At 43.3% G+C, this 18429-nt stretch overlaps 1 protein-coding gene across 1 annotated transcript in view; it reads left to right on the top strand.

Moving 5' to 3' along the window:
- AGK (acylglycerol kinase) overlaps nt 1-17737 on the top strand; it is a 55639-nt gene extending 37902 nt beyond the window's left edge. Inside the window, exons 8-16 of the mRNA XM_065417143.1 lie at nt 316-410; nt 2572-2641; nt 3478-3557; nt 5308-5365; nt 7796-7943; nt 8375-8472; nt 10870-10940; nt 15684-15768; nt 17344-17737. Of these exons, the coding sequence (XP_065273215.1) occupies nt 316-410; nt 2572-2641; nt 3478-3557; nt 5308-5365; nt 7796-7943; nt 8375-8472; nt 10870-10940; nt 15684-15768; nt 17344-17547 (909 nt within the window). The 3' untranslated portion in view covers nt 17548-17737. The remainder of the gene's footprint in view (nt 1-315; nt 411-2571; nt 2642-3477; nt 3558-5307; nt 5366-7795; nt 7944-8374; nt 8473-10869; nt 10941-15683; nt 15769-17343) is intronic.
- The last annotated feature ends 692 nt before the right edge of the window (nt 17738-18429 follow it).

The following is an 18429-nucleotide window of genomic DNA, read 5'->3' on the forward strand; positions in this document are numbered from 1 at the left end:
AGATTCAGTGCAGCAGGGCTTCAGATGCCACCTTGAGTTGCAGAGAGATGGCAGATTGCTGACAGAATCCATACATTAGGTAGTATATATCTGCCAACCTGTGTGTAATGATGCTCCTAATGATTACAGAAAGCTCCTTTGTAGCCAGTTGGCACTGGTGGGTTCAGAGATTCCAATGCCATGTTCTGAGTCATTATGTGTTTACTGCCTCGTTTCGGGAAGTGCCTGACTGCTTAATGCCAAGGGGGCAATAGTCTACACAGGAAGCTTAATTCAGCTGATGCAAATGTAAATTTACTTCCCTCATGTTTCCAGGCTACCTTCAGTAAGATTCCTATTGGATTCATTCCCCTTGGAAAGTCCAGTACCCTGAGCCAAACTCTCTACCCTGGAAGCTTAAACCAAGTCCAGTAAGTTTTGCATGTGAGAGGAGAGATTTGGTGTTATTTTTGAGGGGAAAATGCTGCTTGGTAGTTTGGGTTTTTCAGATCTTTCTTCTATTATCTCTCCTCCCTTCCTCTCTGGGTTACACAGTAATTGGGAGTCTTAAGGGCCTGACAGTCAATGAAATTTAAAGGCAAATTTAAAACTCGTGGAAGGAAATATTTTTTCTTAGGATGCACAGTTTATCCTGTGGAACTCCCAACCCCAAGATACCCTTGAAGCCAAGGTCCTGGCAGGATTCAAACAAGGATTGGGAATTCATATGGATAATGAGACTAGCCAGAGATACAATAGACAAAACAACTCAACGGTTTTGGAAAGGATACAAGTTCTCCCGCTTCAGTGTATTTACCTAGTAGGTGCTAGGAAGAAACTTCCCCAGTATATAGGACAATATATCCCATATATGCCCACTGCAGGGCTTCTTGTGCTTTTCTCTGAAGCATCTGTTTAAGATTCTCCTGGTCACCAGGAGACAGGATAGTGGACAAAACAGACCATGGGTCTGATCCAGTCAGGCAGTGATCATATGTCTGCATTTTGTTATGTTAAATATAAGCTTATTTTTCTGTTTGTTTTAAAAAAAATTAACCAACTTTTCTTCCTCTCCCCATGTTTTTCTACCTTTCAATTTCTCCCATACTAATGGATTTATTCCCTTCACTGTGAGCTCTGTTCACTCTTGTCACAGTAACTCATTAGCATTCTGCTCTGTGGAAGCGTTGCTGGTATACACAGTGCCTGCAAGCCAAACTGACATAACATCTGATCCTTCATTAAAACTCCCAGAGTGCTTTGCAGCTCAACAAGATGGACAATGCTCTAATCAACAGTAGGATAAAAATAATTTATGTTTGGGCTTTGAAGAAGCCATTTGAATTGAGAGATCTCATTGTCCGCTGATAACAAATTACATAGATGGGGACCACAATATATTGGTGGAGTTGAAAAGAGTTTGTCAATAAGCTGCTTAACAGCCCATGTTAGTAACAGAACCTGAGTGCAGACATAAGAATGATAAATAGTAACATTTTAGATATTTGGACACTGGTTCCTCCTTTGCTTATTGGACTTAAATTCTGAGTTCAAAAGCCATAAAGAGCCAAGAAATGGACAAAAAGGTTCCTTTCCTTTCTTTAAGGGACTGATCCAAGGCCCATTGAAGCCAATGGAAAAACTCCTATTGACTTCAGTGGATGTTGGATTGACCACAAGTGTTTTATATATGCGGCTGTCATGGGAAATGTGCGCAACCTTGAACTCAGGTCTTATTCGGTGACTGAAGGAGGAAATGTACCTTAAACATGTTTAACCGGTTCTGTGGTACAGAATCTTAAACAGTTTGTTGAGAAAAGCTTTGAGGCCCGTGTGTCATGGTTTAATATTAACCCTGGGGGATGAACAGCAACCATCAGCAGCAGCATGAAGGATGGGTTAAGATTGGCAATAATGATGGCACAATATAAGGCTAAAGGAGCGTAGAATAGATTAATTTAGTATAATAACGTACATTAAATCCCTGAATCATTTTTATAAATTACACTATCTAAGAGCAATGATATTTTTCAATTTCTCCCATATTTTATCAACAGTCACTGTCTTACCTTCAAAGCCCACAAAATCTAAGACAACGAGGAATGAATCTTGTCTTGTGCAAGGAAATAAGTATTGTGCTCTCTTATCCAGATAAGTGCACTGATACACTGCAAAAATAGCAGTAATATGCACCTGTATTTTGACTGAGTTCAGTCCTATGCATGGACCCCCGGCACATTCTCTGCTTGCCAATAGTAAAAGAAATTTGCAATTAGAATCCTTAAGGAGGTAGGGAATATAGTAGGTGCATGTTCCACAAGAGTAATTGGATGATGAACCTCTCTGAAAAAATTAGGCTGGCTTTTGTCATTCATTACTGCTGACTCCTTTTGCTTCCCATCCAATAAGAAAATGACACGCTATTTAGATTGTAAAATCTTTGGGGCTCTGACTGTCTCTTACTATGTATTTATATAATGCCCAGCATAGTGGGGCCCTGATCTTGATTGGTCTCTGGGTGCTACTGTAATACAAATAAATAATACTTCAAAAGCCCACACTGCTTTTTGTGGCCTTCTGGCTTTTTTTCAGACACATTGCTGATGCTACATTGGCCATTCTGAAGGGAGAGACAGTTCCACTTGATGTACTGCAGATCAAGGTAAAAAAAATCTGTTTCAAAATGGCACCCTCCACTCTCACTTTTAGGTGAAAACAGTATGCTGAAGGCTTTTCTGTTTATTTCTCATGCACTCTGGCCATTCCATTCTCCATAGTATTGGGGAATCCTGATAGATAATGTTTACACAAGAATACTCCCCCTCCAGTCAGTGATGTCATCACTTTGTCGTTATAGTGGAAATCCTTTCATTTGCCCTCCTAATGGGTTGCATACAATAAAGTGGGATGTTCTGAGCTAAAGGGAATATTTGAGTATTTAAAAATGTTTTGGGGAGGCAGAAAGTGCTCGATGAATGCATAACTTGCAAATGCTGGTATATCTGGAGGAATGGGATAATTATAGCTGTCTGAATTGATTTAAAATACATCTTGTGTAGATATTGGGATTAATAACCTGCCATCCTGGAAAATCTGAGCCTGGAAAACCTTTGATCATGCCCGTCGCCTTTCTGAGTACCCCCTTTTTCTGGTGTATCTGTTCTGTGAGCAAACAGCTGTCTTTCCAGCCGGTACTTAGTGGTGCTGTGCAGCACACCTTTCTTTGGGCTCCTGGTCTCCACAAACTGAAATAGTCCTTGCTGGGTGTGCTGTCAAAGTGAACTGCTGGCATCTTGGAAACCTTCAGCTATGATTTCCTCTCTGTTGGAGTAGACAGAATGTACCACTTGAGCTTTGTCCAGCCCTTATTGTTTTTGGTTATTGTAGGACACCCTTGCTATAAAATTTCACTTCTGGGATTGGTCATAGATTAGCTGAATTACTGTTTTATGGTTGCAAAAAAGAATGTAAATGTGCACTCATTGCTTTTCTTTACAGGGAGAGAAGGAGCAGCCAGTGTTTGCAGTGACTGGATTAAGATGGGGATCCTACAGAGACACAGGAGTTAAAGTTAGCAAGTAAAGAAATACAATGTGTTTTTTGTAGCTGTGCCTTTTTTTAATACCCCTTGGTATTTCCCATCCCAAATCTTGCAGTGAGGTCCTTATGAGCTTTAGAAGAGGACAAACATAGGCCCGTTCCATAGCATTTTACAATGATAAAGTGTAAGGCATTTCAATGTTCCCTTTCATATGCATTTAGCATTTTACTTTCTGCTGACCTGATTTTGAAAATGTTAACCTCACACTTGCCCTGTGATGTCCAATTCTGGAAGTTCTTTCACAGACAAAGCCAATGGGAAAGCTTTTTCCTGAGTCCCGTCTGAGAGGAGTAATTGTACGTTGGGTTTCATCAGTCACTAAGGAAAAGACACACACACAGAGACTCACTCATAATGTAATTCAACTCCAGCAAAGAACATTAGATGCAATAGAAATGTCCTTCAGTTCCTGGCAGGAGTGGCATGGAATGTACTGTCTGATGATTGTTTTCTGATCACTAAACTAATAAATTCTGGGTTTGCTCCAAATGAATAGTGCTGAGCTGTACTGCAGCTGTTGGGTGTCTGGGAAGCAAAGGGATGTGGTAGTTCGTAAATGAACCACCTCAGTCAGCAGACGAGGGGTCGGGAGTTAGCAGAATGAGGTGACAAGGCCTGGCTTGGATCAGAGTCTTTGTCACTAGGGGGTTCAGCGGTTGGTGAGGGCGCTAAGATGCTTGCCACTGTGTGACAGGAGTGCCTCTTAGATGTAGCCCCAAGTTTCCCATGGCCAGTAGCTAATGGGATGCATTCTCTTCTCCCCTAAACACCCACTAGCCTTCCTGCCAGTGGCTAGACTCCCACGTCTTCACTCATTCTGACCCACTGCCAGCCCCCGATCTTTCCCGTGCAATGATGTCCTTCTGCAGGACTTGGTCTGCTTCAGACTCTGTATTGTGCCGGTGGCATAACGGGTAGGTAGAAGGGAAGGCACCAGCTAAGGTGTGGCACAGATGGAGTTGAGCCACAAGTTCAGCAGGGAAGGGACCGTAAGAGTAGTAACTGGCTCCAGGGACCTCTGTGGGCTTCCTGTTGGTTATCCCTCCATTCCAGTCTAGACACTGTCCAGTGGGACTGCCATGATGTTTTCAGAGTAGCAGCCGTGTTAGTCTGTATCTGCAAAAAGAACAAGTACTCCTGTTCTTTTTGCCATGATGTTGTCTGTGGTCTTGTGTGGTGGTGGTCATGTTGGGGATGGGAGGCAGTTAGTAGACAGATGAGTCAGTGGTGACAGTGTAACATGGGTGGCAGGATCCCGGTTGAGGTTTATGGGAGCCTATATAGTTTTGGGTCTCCTACTCTCCAGAGCTGCCGAAGTTCATGTGCTATAATGACCTTCTGTGTGTGTCATTAAATGTTATCCAGTACTTATGGTAACTGTATTTTTATTATTTAAATACTTATTTGGTCTGAGAGCACTTTCAGGCAAGTAAACATTAGGAGCATCCATTCCTTTAATTCAGAAGTCATTGATTTCACATCCTCCATCCCATCCCTTCATTTGAGAGGCAAAACACTAACTGCTATTATGTTGTGGGAACTACACATCTTGTAGTGTATAAGTCTTGTATAAGTCATTTTTGTTGTATCTTGAAGTTCAAGTGCACAAGAATAAACTTCAATGGAAAGCAAATGTATATACATTGGCATGTGTTGCATCAAGGAAGATTTTACTTTACCCAGTGCCCCCTGAGTTTTCTCATGAATTTTGCCTCGGTTCTTTTCAGATACTGGTACCTCGGGCCTCTAAAAACCAAAGCAGCTCACTTTTTCAATACACTGAAGGTAAAGTATTATTGCATTACTAAATAAAAATAATAATAAAAAGCAAAGTATACCTAGCGAGGGGGGAAGAGAGGCAAAGTATGTGCACTGTATGTGGAGCAATATTCCATGCATTATAATTCCTTTGAGGAGTTCCAGTGACAACATAAACTAAGAGGGAAATTCAGCTAATTTATATACCTAGAAACACATACAGCCTTAATTGGGAAGCTCTGAGCGGGGTATGTTGTTTCTTACAATATATTGTAAAATGCCTGGTCTGAGGAACTGCTGCAACCATAGTCAAAGTCACTAGAGGGAGCAAATAACCACTTTTGAAGCTAGAGAGAGGCTGGTGCAGCTGATAATCGGTAGCGGGAGCTCAGCCATCTTTCTCCAATTCAGTCTGTCTTCAGGCTTCCTTGTGGTAATGTTTCACCCTGATTTATTCATCTGATGTAAAAAATGCCTCTAATTAGACTGTATACGAGTGTTGATAATCAGACAGAGGCTCCCAGGCGGGATAAATTGAACACAAAGGTTAATTGCTTATATCTCAGTTTAAAGTTTTTAGATGCTTTAAGGGACAGGGTGAAGTTTAACATCTGACCTGTGTTAAAGGTGATGCACTTCTATTCACATTGTCCTCCTGATCCCCTTAACGTTAAAACGTACAAACTTTCATAAAAATGCTCTGATATTACTCAGGAATTGCTACAGCAGATCAAATCCATGTAGCCCGCATCCTGTCTGTGATAGTGGCCAGCACAGAATGCTTCATAAATCTCCATAATTGATAGTTATGCAGTAGCATGCCCATGAGAGAAGTTTCTCCCTAACCCCAGGCAGCTAGGGGTTGTCTTTAGATCCTGAAGCAGGAGAGTTGATAATAGTATACATTGATGTTCTAGCTAGCATTACTGGGTATATTCATATTGTTCACATAAACGTCTGACTTAAAGAGCATTCTGATCTTTGCCTCAGTGATATCTAGTGGCAGTGAATTCCACAGGCTGTTTATACATTGTGTTTTTAAAAATCTTTTTCTCATTTTTAAATCTCTTGCCTTTATATTTCCTCGAGAGCCACCTTGTAGACAGAAGAGCCTCATCGACTTCTTCAGTGTCATTCATTACTCTACCATGTTAGCTTTTTCACTTCTTCTCTAAATGAAATAGTCCGAACTATTTTAATCTCTTCTTTTTTTAAAGTCTTGCTATGCCACTAATCATGTTCACTTCCCTACTCTGCACCTTTCCAATTTCTGCTGTACCCCTTTTGAAATGGGGTGACCATAATTGATCATAATAGTCAGGGTGAAGGACTTACCATGATTGTATATAAAGTCATTACAGTGACTATTCTCCTTTATTCTAAAATGATGGCCCAAAACATTGCAGCTTTTACAGTGTTTTGAGCCATAACAGTAATTTGGAAGAAATACTAAGTTCAGGCCCTGCTTTTCCCCCAGGATCATTAATATTCGTATGCTTGTACTGCTCTTTCTGAACAATTTGATCAGTCCTATTAATGTGACCATGAGCTATGATGGAATTTTTCACCACGCTTAGAGGTGTGGAGGGGAGGGGCTCTACATTGTGAGTCCTATGATCCAAAACAAGCTTGTAACTTTTTGGCTTACAGTCCTCGCCATTGTCCTGTGCAAAGAAGAATATATGTACCTTGTGCACGTGGGCTATCAGCTGAATTTCTGTAGTGTGTTAATTTCAATACCAAACCAGCGGTTGGCATCATTTATTCCCTCTGGCTATGTATTTAGTCTTTTAGAAGTTAGTTAAAAAAGGAAGTAAATGGTGTCCCGAGTTTTAGCCACGGGCACTGTTTGAGTAGCTAATGTTTTATTTTAGCCTCTAAAGTTCTGACGTTAGAATCAGAAATATCACCGGATAACAGTTAGAGCCCTGCGCGGATACAAAATTTGTATCTGCCTCTGATCTGCAGACATGGTCTGCAGATATCCGCAGATTTGCAGGGCTCTAGTAACAGTGTGCTATATGTTAGTGTTTTGCCTCTCAAATGCTTTATAAAGTTACTGGAGCTGCCTCTGTGGCCCTATGGTTAGTTCTGTATGTTGCCAGACAGGAGAACTGGATTTCTAGTACAGGTTTCTCTCTCTCTCTTTCTCATCCTCCTGCAGCAGAGGCAACACACATTCAGCCCTCTGCTGGGGAGAAAATACACCTCATTGCTCTGCTAGGGAGGACTAGCTGAACAGGCTCTGGAGTCTTGTGTAATCCTTCCCAGCTGGGAGAATGTCAGCTCCCACATGGGAATCTGAAGGATGGAGAACCTTAAAGTGGGCTACGAGGGGGTGGAATCCTCGGGCTGTGAAGGGAATGTAGCTGTCACCTCCCACTCTCTCACACAGAATAAGCAGATGCTTGCTCACCAGAAGGCCATTTTTCTTCCTCCTTTTTGGGTAAATCCAAGGAATGGCCTCAGAAACATCAAGCTTCCCTTACGTATTTGGGCCCAACCAAGAGACCCCCTGAGGAACCAGAAGAGAAGCCATCCAGACCCCCTTTGTATGTGAGGATTTACAGAAGGCTTTCACTGTACTGGGCATCTCCCCCAAAGGGTAAGCAGCATGCATGTGGGCATAGACTCAGAGGTGGGCTTTATCCAACAGTGCACCATCCAATAAGGCTGTTTCGTGGACCTAAATGTCACAGCTTTTGGATTTTGTTGGAGTGGGGGCTACATCCCTTTATTAGATTGTTAAGTGCTCCTGTTCTGTGAGCCCAAGAGACCTGTCAATCTGGGGTCACTAGGGACTGCTTTTAAAGCGTTTGTGCAATGTGCTGTTTGTCAACTTAACTTTCCAGCCTCAGCCCCCACAGCTTCCCTTCTCTATATGTCGCTTTTTAAATTTGAAGGAAACAAAGCCTGTGGAAATAATGGGACAGAGCCGCTTTAGGTGGCACCGGTCTTTCATATTTCACAGCAGTGAAACTCTGGTCTGTGTAATTTACTTTCTGGCTAATGGTCTCTTCCCTTCTGGATTCTCAGAAATCCCCCAGGTGGCGACCTTGGAGGCATGGGAAGAAATGCAGCTGTCCACCATTGAACTCTCCATCACAACTCAGAACAGGCAGCTTGACCTGACAGTAAGAGCACAGTCTAAATAAATCCCTTTCTGTGCAGAGCACTCCTTCCTCGCTGAACTCCCATCTTCCTGACCACACAGAGTAAACTCTGTCTTTGTGACAGGTTTCAGAGTGGTAGCCGTGTTAGTCTGGATCAGCAAAAAGAACAAGGAGTCCTTGTGGGACTGCAGAAGAATCTGAGAGAGGGACAGTTTTAAAGGTCATTATAAAGATCCTGCGAGACTGGATTGCAGAAACCAGGTTGGGGCAGAGAGGGCAGTGTGTGTGTAACAGGAAGTTTTCAGTAACCAAATGAAATCCTAAAGCTTTCATGGCAGGGGTTAGGCACCTCCTCTCCTTGCCCCATGGGAAAGTGGAGATATTATTTACTGATGCTGAAATGAAGCAGTAAGCCTGGATGTGTGCCTGGAATGTTGACCCTGTCCCTCTGCCAACCGCAGAGCGAAGGACTCAGAAATGCTGGCAGTAAAACGAGGACAGTGGCAATTTTAAATTAAAGAGGATAGGAGCTGGTAATTTTTATTTATTTATTTGCGAGGGGCTGGGGAGAGACAAGTAAAGCTGTCCCTGTGAGAGCCTCCTTGGCGCAATATGCCGCTGTTTATTTCAAGCGCCCCTAACACCATCTCTGGCTGGAGTCCATGTTTCATAGCAATGAAATCACAGCAAAGATTTCTGGGTTGATTTAAGTCTTTAGTTCTGATGGAAAGTGCTGGACTGACATTCTCAGTGATCAAAGCCCTTTGTTTATAGGACCAGGTTAAAAACAGGCTACTTAGTGTAAGCTTCCCCATACTGCCCTGCCCCAACATGCCACAATGTGGCACTACTGGGATAGTTTAATTTCCACACAGCCTTTGGCCTCCCTGTGCAGGCTACCAACAGGAACTGGACTGAAAGCATCCACAGTCCTTGGATGGTAACAGCTTTGGTCACTACTGAGCTGGACTGGATTAGAACTTGTGATCTAAAGTGAAGAACTCAGTGTTCCATTACCATAATCCGGTCCCGAGGGCCACTTCTTCATTTCCATTCACTTTGCCTTTCTGTGCAGCAGCAGCGCTAGTGGCACTTTACTAGTCAATGGGGAGGGGTATGTGGTCACCAGTGCAGCCCCATGAACTTGCCACCTTTTGAGTGAGTGGCTGGAGGAGCAAAACAGTTTACATAAGTGCAGCTTCACCCCCATTAAACAACCATCTTCATATCATATCTTATCCCCACCCATCTGGATCCCCTTAGGTCCTCCATGCTTTTACACTCATCCCTGAGACCACATATAATGGTCATTGTCCCCCCAGCCTGAAGGGACTGGATAGAGACTCTTTGGAATCTATCACATAGCTCATTAATCAGCCATAGGCATCTCAGATGAGTAACATGAGTCATTCCTTCCTCCCTCCCATCCCAGGCTCAGGGCTGATCTACACTAGATAGGGTTGACTGGTATAGCTATACAGGTATAGCTATATCAGCCAATCCTCCTAGTTTAGATTCAGCTTATATTAGCAAAAGAGTGCTTTTTCCAGTGTAGCTTACACCAGTTCCGCAGACAAAATAAGCTATACTGGCAAAAGAACTTCTTTGCCAGTCTAGCTGAATCTACACTAGGGCTTTTACCATAGTAGAACTGTTGTTAAAAAAAATCACACCCCCAGCCAACATTACTGTAAGGGCAAACATTCCTAGTACAGGCCTGACATAAGCGCATGTAGCAAGTAGGAAATCAAGACAACGGGTCAACTGAGCCAGGAATTTAAAGGGACAATGTCAGATATACTTTGACCCCAAATCTACATTTCCTACAGATAAGCTTTTACAAAATCAAGGACAAAAATAAATGCTTCCATCATTCATATTTTTTAACTCCAGTGGGCATCGTTTTTTTTGTTTTTTTGTTTTTTTTAAACGAATAAACATTTCCTCTTGCAGCACTTGCTGGCCATATGTTGCAGCATTGTGCTACATAAGAACCTGAAAGAAGCGTTGACTAGGAACTACTGTTTTGTGAACAGAAGTCAGACTGAATAGCCTACTTTCATTGTCCTACTAGTTGCATGGAATGCAAAAAGAAACCAATGCCATAAACGGTAAAACGATCATAAAAATTGGTTTAATATTTTTGTTGAGTATGTGATTTAGTGTTTGGTACAGAATAATGGTTGGTAAGGAATCATTAGGTATCATTTTTAACCTGATGCTGACCATTTAAGTAGAAAAAATAGATTCTTTTCCTCTCATCCCTTACAAAATACAACCCAACCCTCTTTTTTGAGGGACAGTTCGGAATGTGGAAAAGGGCTGTCTCCTTAAAGAGGGTTTCCAGCACATGCTGCAGTATGGAGGGTGTGATGCTGCAGAAACACTAACAGTTTGGATTCTAAATCTTTTCCATAGCGCACAGAAGACTTCTTGAATATTTGCATTGAACCAGATACAGTCGGCAAGGGAGACTTCATAAATAGGGGGTGAGTACGGGGAGGCTGCCGTGGGCCATCAGATTTTCTAGTCACAAAACTTACTGTGTTTTCTTGGCTTTTGTGCTGCAAGGACAAAAGTGGGGAATGCCTTGTGGGGTTTGTTCATTCAAATACAGGTTTATTTTAATTTTCTTGTTTTGGAAGCAAGACCCAATGTTGTGTGGCTAGAGCTCCCCTCCCTCCCTCCCCCTTTCCTCTGCTCCAATGCTGACTGACATTGTTATTGGTATAACACCATCTCTAAGAGGCCAGGTGCTTTAAAGACAGGTAGGAAGATAACATCCCTGCCCCAGAAATCTTGCAGTTTAGATGAACGATGTGGGGGCTGGGATACAGCAGAATCAACGTGACGGCACCAGTGATGTTTGGCACATGCCTTTGTTAGTGCCAGGATTCAGTTTTTAAGGGAAGGGGTAAAGGGGTAAAGTCCCTCAGCTCACTAACACATCTCTGAAGTGAGGTCTCAGCTGGAAAGGCCTCTTGGAAGAAGTGCATTTTAAGGAGAGACTTGAACAAATAGAGTGGCAGCATGGGCAGACCAGGGGTTCCAGGCATGGGGGCCTGGTACATGGAAGGAGCTCTGGAGTCTTCTCACCTCCTTCCTCCCCCCCTCCCCTCTGCTTGGGATGCTTTCCTGTGAGATGCTCCTTTCTCCTACTCTGTAAATGAGCCACTCGGAGGCACTTGGTGCTGATCTGAGCTTCTTTCCTACCTCCTCTAAGGACCCTCAATACCAAGTTTATCACATTATTACTCCTTGTTGAAGTGGTGTGAGGCTTCTAGAGAAGCGTCACAAGGAGTCTCCCACAATATCAGATTCTGCTTATTCCAGCAGGCTGATCTTTTGGTTGCAGCTGCTGTTTTCCAGTCCTAGGGCCCCCTCTAGTGAAACCAGATGGAAAGGTGTGGAAATGTCATAAGCAGCTTTTAGGTGCCGCATGGTTACTGCATATCTGTACCTTGTTTACAATATCAATAGCAGTAGCAGGCAACTTATTTGAGCACTCTGCATTACCTCTGTGGGAACAGTATCTTCAGAACTATGAATACCTAAGTGGCATAAGATCAGATGGCATTGGGTGTAAATTGCATCAGCCATGTTGATTGTAGGTTGCCTGCCATTTGAATCTGTGCTGTAAAGACTTTATAGAAGGAAATGTTTATGATACTGTTCTCATCGGCAGCAAAAGGAATCTGCCTGACCAGGAGAGGGGGAAAAAGGAGATTGTGGTCTTGCCTGGGACATCTCACCACCAGGAAGGTGCCAGCGAATTAGTGGGAATTCAGATAGAAAAGTATCTTCCATTCACAGTCAGTCACCAACACAGATTGTTTCCCAGCTGGATTGGATACATGGTTCCCAGCAGTATGTCACATTCTGTGACTGCGGTTACACCTTCGTGCAGAAAGCCTCTGAAGAATGTAAACTCATGCAGCTGGATGCAGGCAGCCAACACCTCTTTTTAATCTAGTCCCAGAATTTTGTAGGTAAATCAAGAAAGAGAGAATAGAGGGAGAGGGTCTGCTCAGTCCTCGAAAGAGAAGACTGATTAAAAAAAGCCAGAGGTGAAGCAAACCAGGCCACTGGGAGGGACACCAATAGAAAATGCCACCTGAAGGAAAAGCTCTCAAAGGGCAGCACCATCAAAGCCACCTCATCACAGAGTCCCTGCTGCCAGCCACCAGAGCAGAGGAGCTTGTCTTTGGAAGCATTTGTGTAGAGGAGTTTTGTTCCTTTTTACCTAGCCAGGGGGTGGAGAAGTTTGTGGAAATGTTGTATTTCTGCAGGCATTGAGGTGAATCTGTCAGGACTGATAGTGCCTCCCTCTCTGCAATCTATGTGGGAAACCAGAAGATGAGTTGAGATTGAAGGTAGTGGACGCTTTGGAACCTGAAGGGAGTGCTGGAGGCTGAATGCCATCGGATTGAAAAGTGAGATTTATGTCATACCATGCGCTTTGAAGGGCCCCAGGACTGTAAATCTCAGTCGTGGATAATAACAAGCCTCTGCAGCTAGGATGAAGTCAATATTTAAGTTGAGGTGATTACATCATAGCCCCATTTCAAACTGCTGCTCTGTGGGGGGGAAAGAGGCGATACGCCATGTACCACCACTAATTTTCTTTCCCGCTCCCCAGCTTGAGCTCTGTATAAAATTATAAGGGACATCACCTAAGGGCATGAGCTTGGTTACCAGGTGGAATAAGTCAGGCATTTCTCCATTGTACACTGTTGTGTGTTATGATGGGGTTTGGGTTCCTCATAACTGTTTAGCATTGGCCACTGCTGGAGACTAGGTAACGGACTAGGGGGATAATCGTTCTCTTGTGGTATGTTCCAGCGACAGCATGTATTGCCAGTTGGTGGTGTGATTCAGGGAGTAGCCTTTTGCCTGTGTGTGTGTGTGTAGGTTAGAGTATATAGTGGGATATCATTGCCTATGAAAATGTTGTTATTGTTAGGTATTTTTGTTTCTGATTCTTTTTTTTTTTTTTTTTGGTCTTACTCTGCATAAGAGACCAGAGTAAGGATCTGAATAAATAGTAAACCCCTCATGACCCTTACGTAGGACCTCTGGGGGGGTAATTACACTGGTTCTAGCTACATACCTGTTTGCTTCTCTAACACCCTCCCTTTCATGATCTTTTGTTCCCTGTCTCTCCCTTGCCTTCCCTGATCATGCAGTTTGATCCACATGGGCAGACTATGCACCCAGGTGGAGGCCCATTGACTTTAGTGGGGCCCTTTGCAGACAGAGGGATCTGCCTGCACAGATGTGTTTGCAGGATTCCGAGTCCTAGATGGTGAACCCTTCTGAGATAGGGAAGGTGTGTAATTGTTCGTTTATAAAGCACAGTATAAATCAACAGCATTGCATGCTGTCAGTGATTTATAAATATATACTGCTATGAGAATGTTAACTCCCTTGAATTCACTCATTAATCTTTTAATATAGATGGTTAAAAACAACCTTCCCAATGTCTACATTGCTTGTCTCCTCACCTGTCCCTTTCCTGTGGTATCTCAGCTTTCCTTTCTGTTGCTTTGTCCTCCTCCCCTATTTGTGGTCCTCTTCCCTCATCCCCTGTCCCGCATGAATTCTAAGAGTGTTTGCATTCCCAAAGGCACATCACTCTTTTGAGGGGGCTTTCCTGATTATATATTCTTAGGACATCCATTATTGAGTGATGTTTGAACCCCCCTTCCTTTCTTATCAGCCTGTTACAGCCTTCTGTGCCTTAGGCTTTGTCTACACTACAGGGAAAAGTCGATCTAAGCTACGCAATTTGAGTTACGTGACTAGCCTAACTCAAGTCGATGTAGCTTAGATCTACTTATCGTGGGGTCCACACTATGCGATGTCGACGGGAGAGCGATCTGTGGTTGATTTAGCGGGCCTTCACTAGACCCGCTAAATCAACCGCTGATGCATCGATCGCCACGCGTTGATCCCCTGGTAAGAGTAGAAAAACCCTAATAGAACAACCCTGGACAGATAATACTGCAGTAACTCCACCTGTTTTGGAGATCTGTAACTCTTGTGTGGAAATAGCCATGATTATTCTGGCCTACTTCTTGAGAGCTACAATACACAAAGGTTGGGACTGTATTATTCTGTTTGCCTGCCTGTCCAGGGCATGTGGGAGTAGAAAGAGCCATACAGCGATCAGTCTTTTGGGGTTTGGGGAATTCTCTCTTGTACAGAGGGTCAGCAAAAGGTCTGTGTGCTACTGAAGCCCTCTAAATGAAGCTTACGTTAATGGGACTTATGGAATGCATAGACCTTGTGCTGCCTCTGTGCATTGAGGTGAATTTAACCCTTGATAAATTAACAAAACAAAAGGATCTGAATATATGAGAGTATTGTTTTTACCAGTTGGAGGGGAAGGATGAACCAGAGGGTAGCGTGCTGGCCTGGGATGTGGGAGACCTGGATTCGTGTCCCTGCTCTCCCACAAACTTCCTGGGCAAGTCGTTTAGCTGCTCTGCGCCTCCATTCCCTATCTGTACAGTGGGGATGATAGTACTTCCCTAAATACACTGTTTAACGTAAACATGTTAAAGATTAGGGTGCTCGTATACTAAGGCAATGGAGGTCATGTAAGTACCTAAGAGAGGCAGACTGATAAAGTTTACGCAAGTGAACATTTTATTTAGAATAGGTAAAATGAATGGGGTTTGTACCTCCAAACAGGAGTGAAACTAATAAAGCAACCTTTGCTTTACCTTGTGCTGGTGATGAAACTGGAAGAGCTTTTGTCAAACACTAGCTTAAAAAACCCAGTACATCTGATTCTAGCTTCTGTATTCCATCACGTAACTATTTACTGAACATTTTTTGAGGCCATCAGTAATTTTTGTGGGTTTGGTGCTATACGAGGAAGACAGGAATGATACAGCTTGCGTGTAAGTGGACATCACAAACCCACCCTATGAGATGACACAGTGGGCAGATGCTGCTCAGGACAAACCCAGAGCATCACTAAGCTTGGGGTGCTAAAGGTCAATATTGAGGTGCATTGACAGTTGTGTGGCGGAGAAGCAACATCTACCTCCAGGAAGCGCTAACTGTCCCTCATGCTTGCAGCCACAAAGGCTCTCATACTGTCTTTTGAAAGGAGGAAATGAAATTAACAAGCACTTGATGACCCTCCTGTATGTCTTGCACCCCTAAGCATGCTTGCTTCTATTGGAAACTAATATTTCTTTTTCCTCGTTTGATTTGAACAGAAGTCAAAAGATGTGTGACCCCCAGTTGTGCCCTGAAGGAAGTCAGTGTGTCCAGGCCAGCAGATGCATCTTGCAGCTTCCAGAGGTGAGAAGCCAGAAATTGTGGAAAGCTGGGTCACTTGTTTCTTAGTGCGACACTCTAAGAAACCCCAACTCCCAGCATTGACAGATGGTCATGCTGTCCTCACTGTGAATAAGGCAAGCCACCTCCAGTGCAGCAGGTCAGAAAGACAAATGGGCTCCCAAACCAGGAGACCCAAGATGTAACCCCCAGTCAGGCATCACTACTGTACATGTCTGTGGCTAGTGTAGGAACTGTGTGGCCCAGCTCCAGAAGCAGCTCGTTCCTGTCCAGCCGGCCAGCAAAAAGTGTCCACACGCTTGCAGTGTGAGTAGAATAAGAAAATGGCCTCCTGCTAAAGTTCACGTCTTAATGTGTGTACATCCCCTCTGCTGGCTAGGCTCTGAGTACTGAAATCTTTCTTTAGATTGCCAGTCTAGAAGGGTTCTGCCAGAGGTGAAAAGATGGAGAGCAGAGGTGTGGGTTTATGAAGACCCGTGCTAACTGAGCGGAGGCCAGGAGGGAAATAATGGTCAAAAAAGTGCTACAGATATAAATCCCAAGACCTTAGATAAGTGGGCAGCTCTTACACTGAGAAATGTTTGAGCAGATAAATGTTTAGTTGCCTCCTAAAAATAAGGCAGAGGGGTAGATGTTAGCTTGGGTTTAACATCCCAATACATCTTATTAAGAAGACTAGGCCCTGCATTTGCAAGGATATAGAGTCGATCTACTAGGTTACGTCCACATCTTTAGCTATTGTAATCCTCTTTAGAGACCTGATCTGCCTCATGGAGAATGAGGTCCATAGCCTGGCCGAGTGGCCCTTCCCAGGAATTGAGAGAATCTTTGGCACTCTGCTCTTCTGGTAAAGTCCTCACCCAGGCAACCAGACTGAACCATGAATGTTTTCATTAGCCAGCATCCTCATTCACACATGGCTTCGACATCATCAGAATCTGTGGCATTGAAAATACGTGCAAAAACCGTCCAGCTCAGGGCTGGATACATCAAGTATAAATAGGGGGTCTGTTAACAAGACAAACTTTGTTTACCCCCTAACTGCTGATGAGGCCTTTAGTAACAGAAGGCAAGCACATGATTTATGTACAAAAGGTAAACCCATTACCATGTTGATGGACTGGCATTAATCACTGATGATTTTGTGTGTGTGAGTGTAAAACAGGTGTGTGAGCGGGATTGTTTTGAACGAAAATAATCACTGTTTAATTTTTTTTCAATCTCAAAGAAAAACTCTGCCCAGCTGTAAATAGTAATTCCAAGGGCAAAGAATTCTTAAATCTAAACAATGCAGAACATTTAAGCGATCTAGCATTTAATTCCTGCCAAATTGCCAATTAGTTACTAAGCGAGGTAATATTTTACATGAGTGTCTGTTAATACATTATGTGCAACCAGTAACAGCTCTCTATGTAGTGGTGAGACTAAACAGGCTGAAAGGCAGAGGGGGTCAAGACCCAGCAGAGAACCCAGCTGTACTCTGAAGTGGAGAAGTAAGTGGGCACAGGTACCACTGTTACAGCATCACTGTAACAATTGATTCACTATTAAGTCTGACCTATGCTTGATTCTACACAGGGCACCGAGGGCTCCTTTGGCATAGACAGCGAGGAGTATGAGGCCATGCCTGTGGAAGTGAAGCTGTTACCCCGGAAGCTCCAATTCTTCTGTGACCCCAGAAGGAGAAAACAGATGCTCCAGCCAGCAGTGCAGTCAGAAGTCACCTCAGAGGGACCAATCTCATCAGGATCTTCGGGGTCACTCAGGCGAGCGCTAACCTGATTAACGCCATCGAGTCATTAGTTACTTGGCCAGTAAACACACAAGGTATTGGCACCTTGGTGGGAACTGCTCACTTGGCAAGTACCAAAGAGGTAAAAAGTGTACATTTGACTCTGAGAAACAGATTAAGTTAGTGGTGTCTTTTTTTAAAGAAGCCGTCACTGTTCCATGTACGATACTACAGGTGAGTGCTGTAAGACAGATGCTACCGTTCTACTGCAAGTCTGTATTAAAGTGGAATGAAAACACACTTCTGTGGGTTTGAGAGTTTGGAGCCATCTTTCTTACCTGTGTTTAGAGCTGAGAATTCTGAGATTTATGGAAAAACTATGAACAAGATGCTGCTGGGGAGCTTATGACATTCCGGAATTGCCACACAAGAACAGATATGTGGGTAGGCTAGTCTGATCTCCCATCTCCTTTTGTCAGTGATGGATGCTTCAGAGGAAGGCATAAAACTCCCACAATGCACTTACATAATGATGTCTTACTGTATTGGAGGGAGGGAAATACTTCTGTGACCTCAGCTTATGCTCTTTAAGTGTGGAAACTGAAACTGTTAATTTTATTGTAACTAGTGTAACTTCAGATACTGAAGACCTTCCATAAGGAAACCACCTGGCTAGAGAGCATCCTCACACTTAAGAGGATTCTGCTCCATTCACATTTGAAGACGATTTCTGCAAAACAAACCCTTTGCTGGTTCCTGGAGTGGTTGGCTTTACATTTCGAATATTTATTTTTTAGTTCTTCAAAAAAATATTCAGCACTACAGAGTTCTACTAGTTAATGACACTCTACAAAATTAGCCCTTTGATCCTGTTTAGGTGTGTTACTTTCTAGTAAGTTCTCCTTTTTGTTCTTGCAGCAGCATAACATATA

Source organism: Emys orbicularis, chromosome 1 (genome assembly GCF_028017835.1).
Source record: "Emys orbicularis isolate rEmyOrb1 chromosome 1, rEmyOrb1.hap1, whole genome shotgun sequence".
Taxonomy (NCBI): domain Eukaryota; kingdom Metazoa; phylum Chordata; order Testudines; family Emydidae; genus Emys; species Emys orbicularis.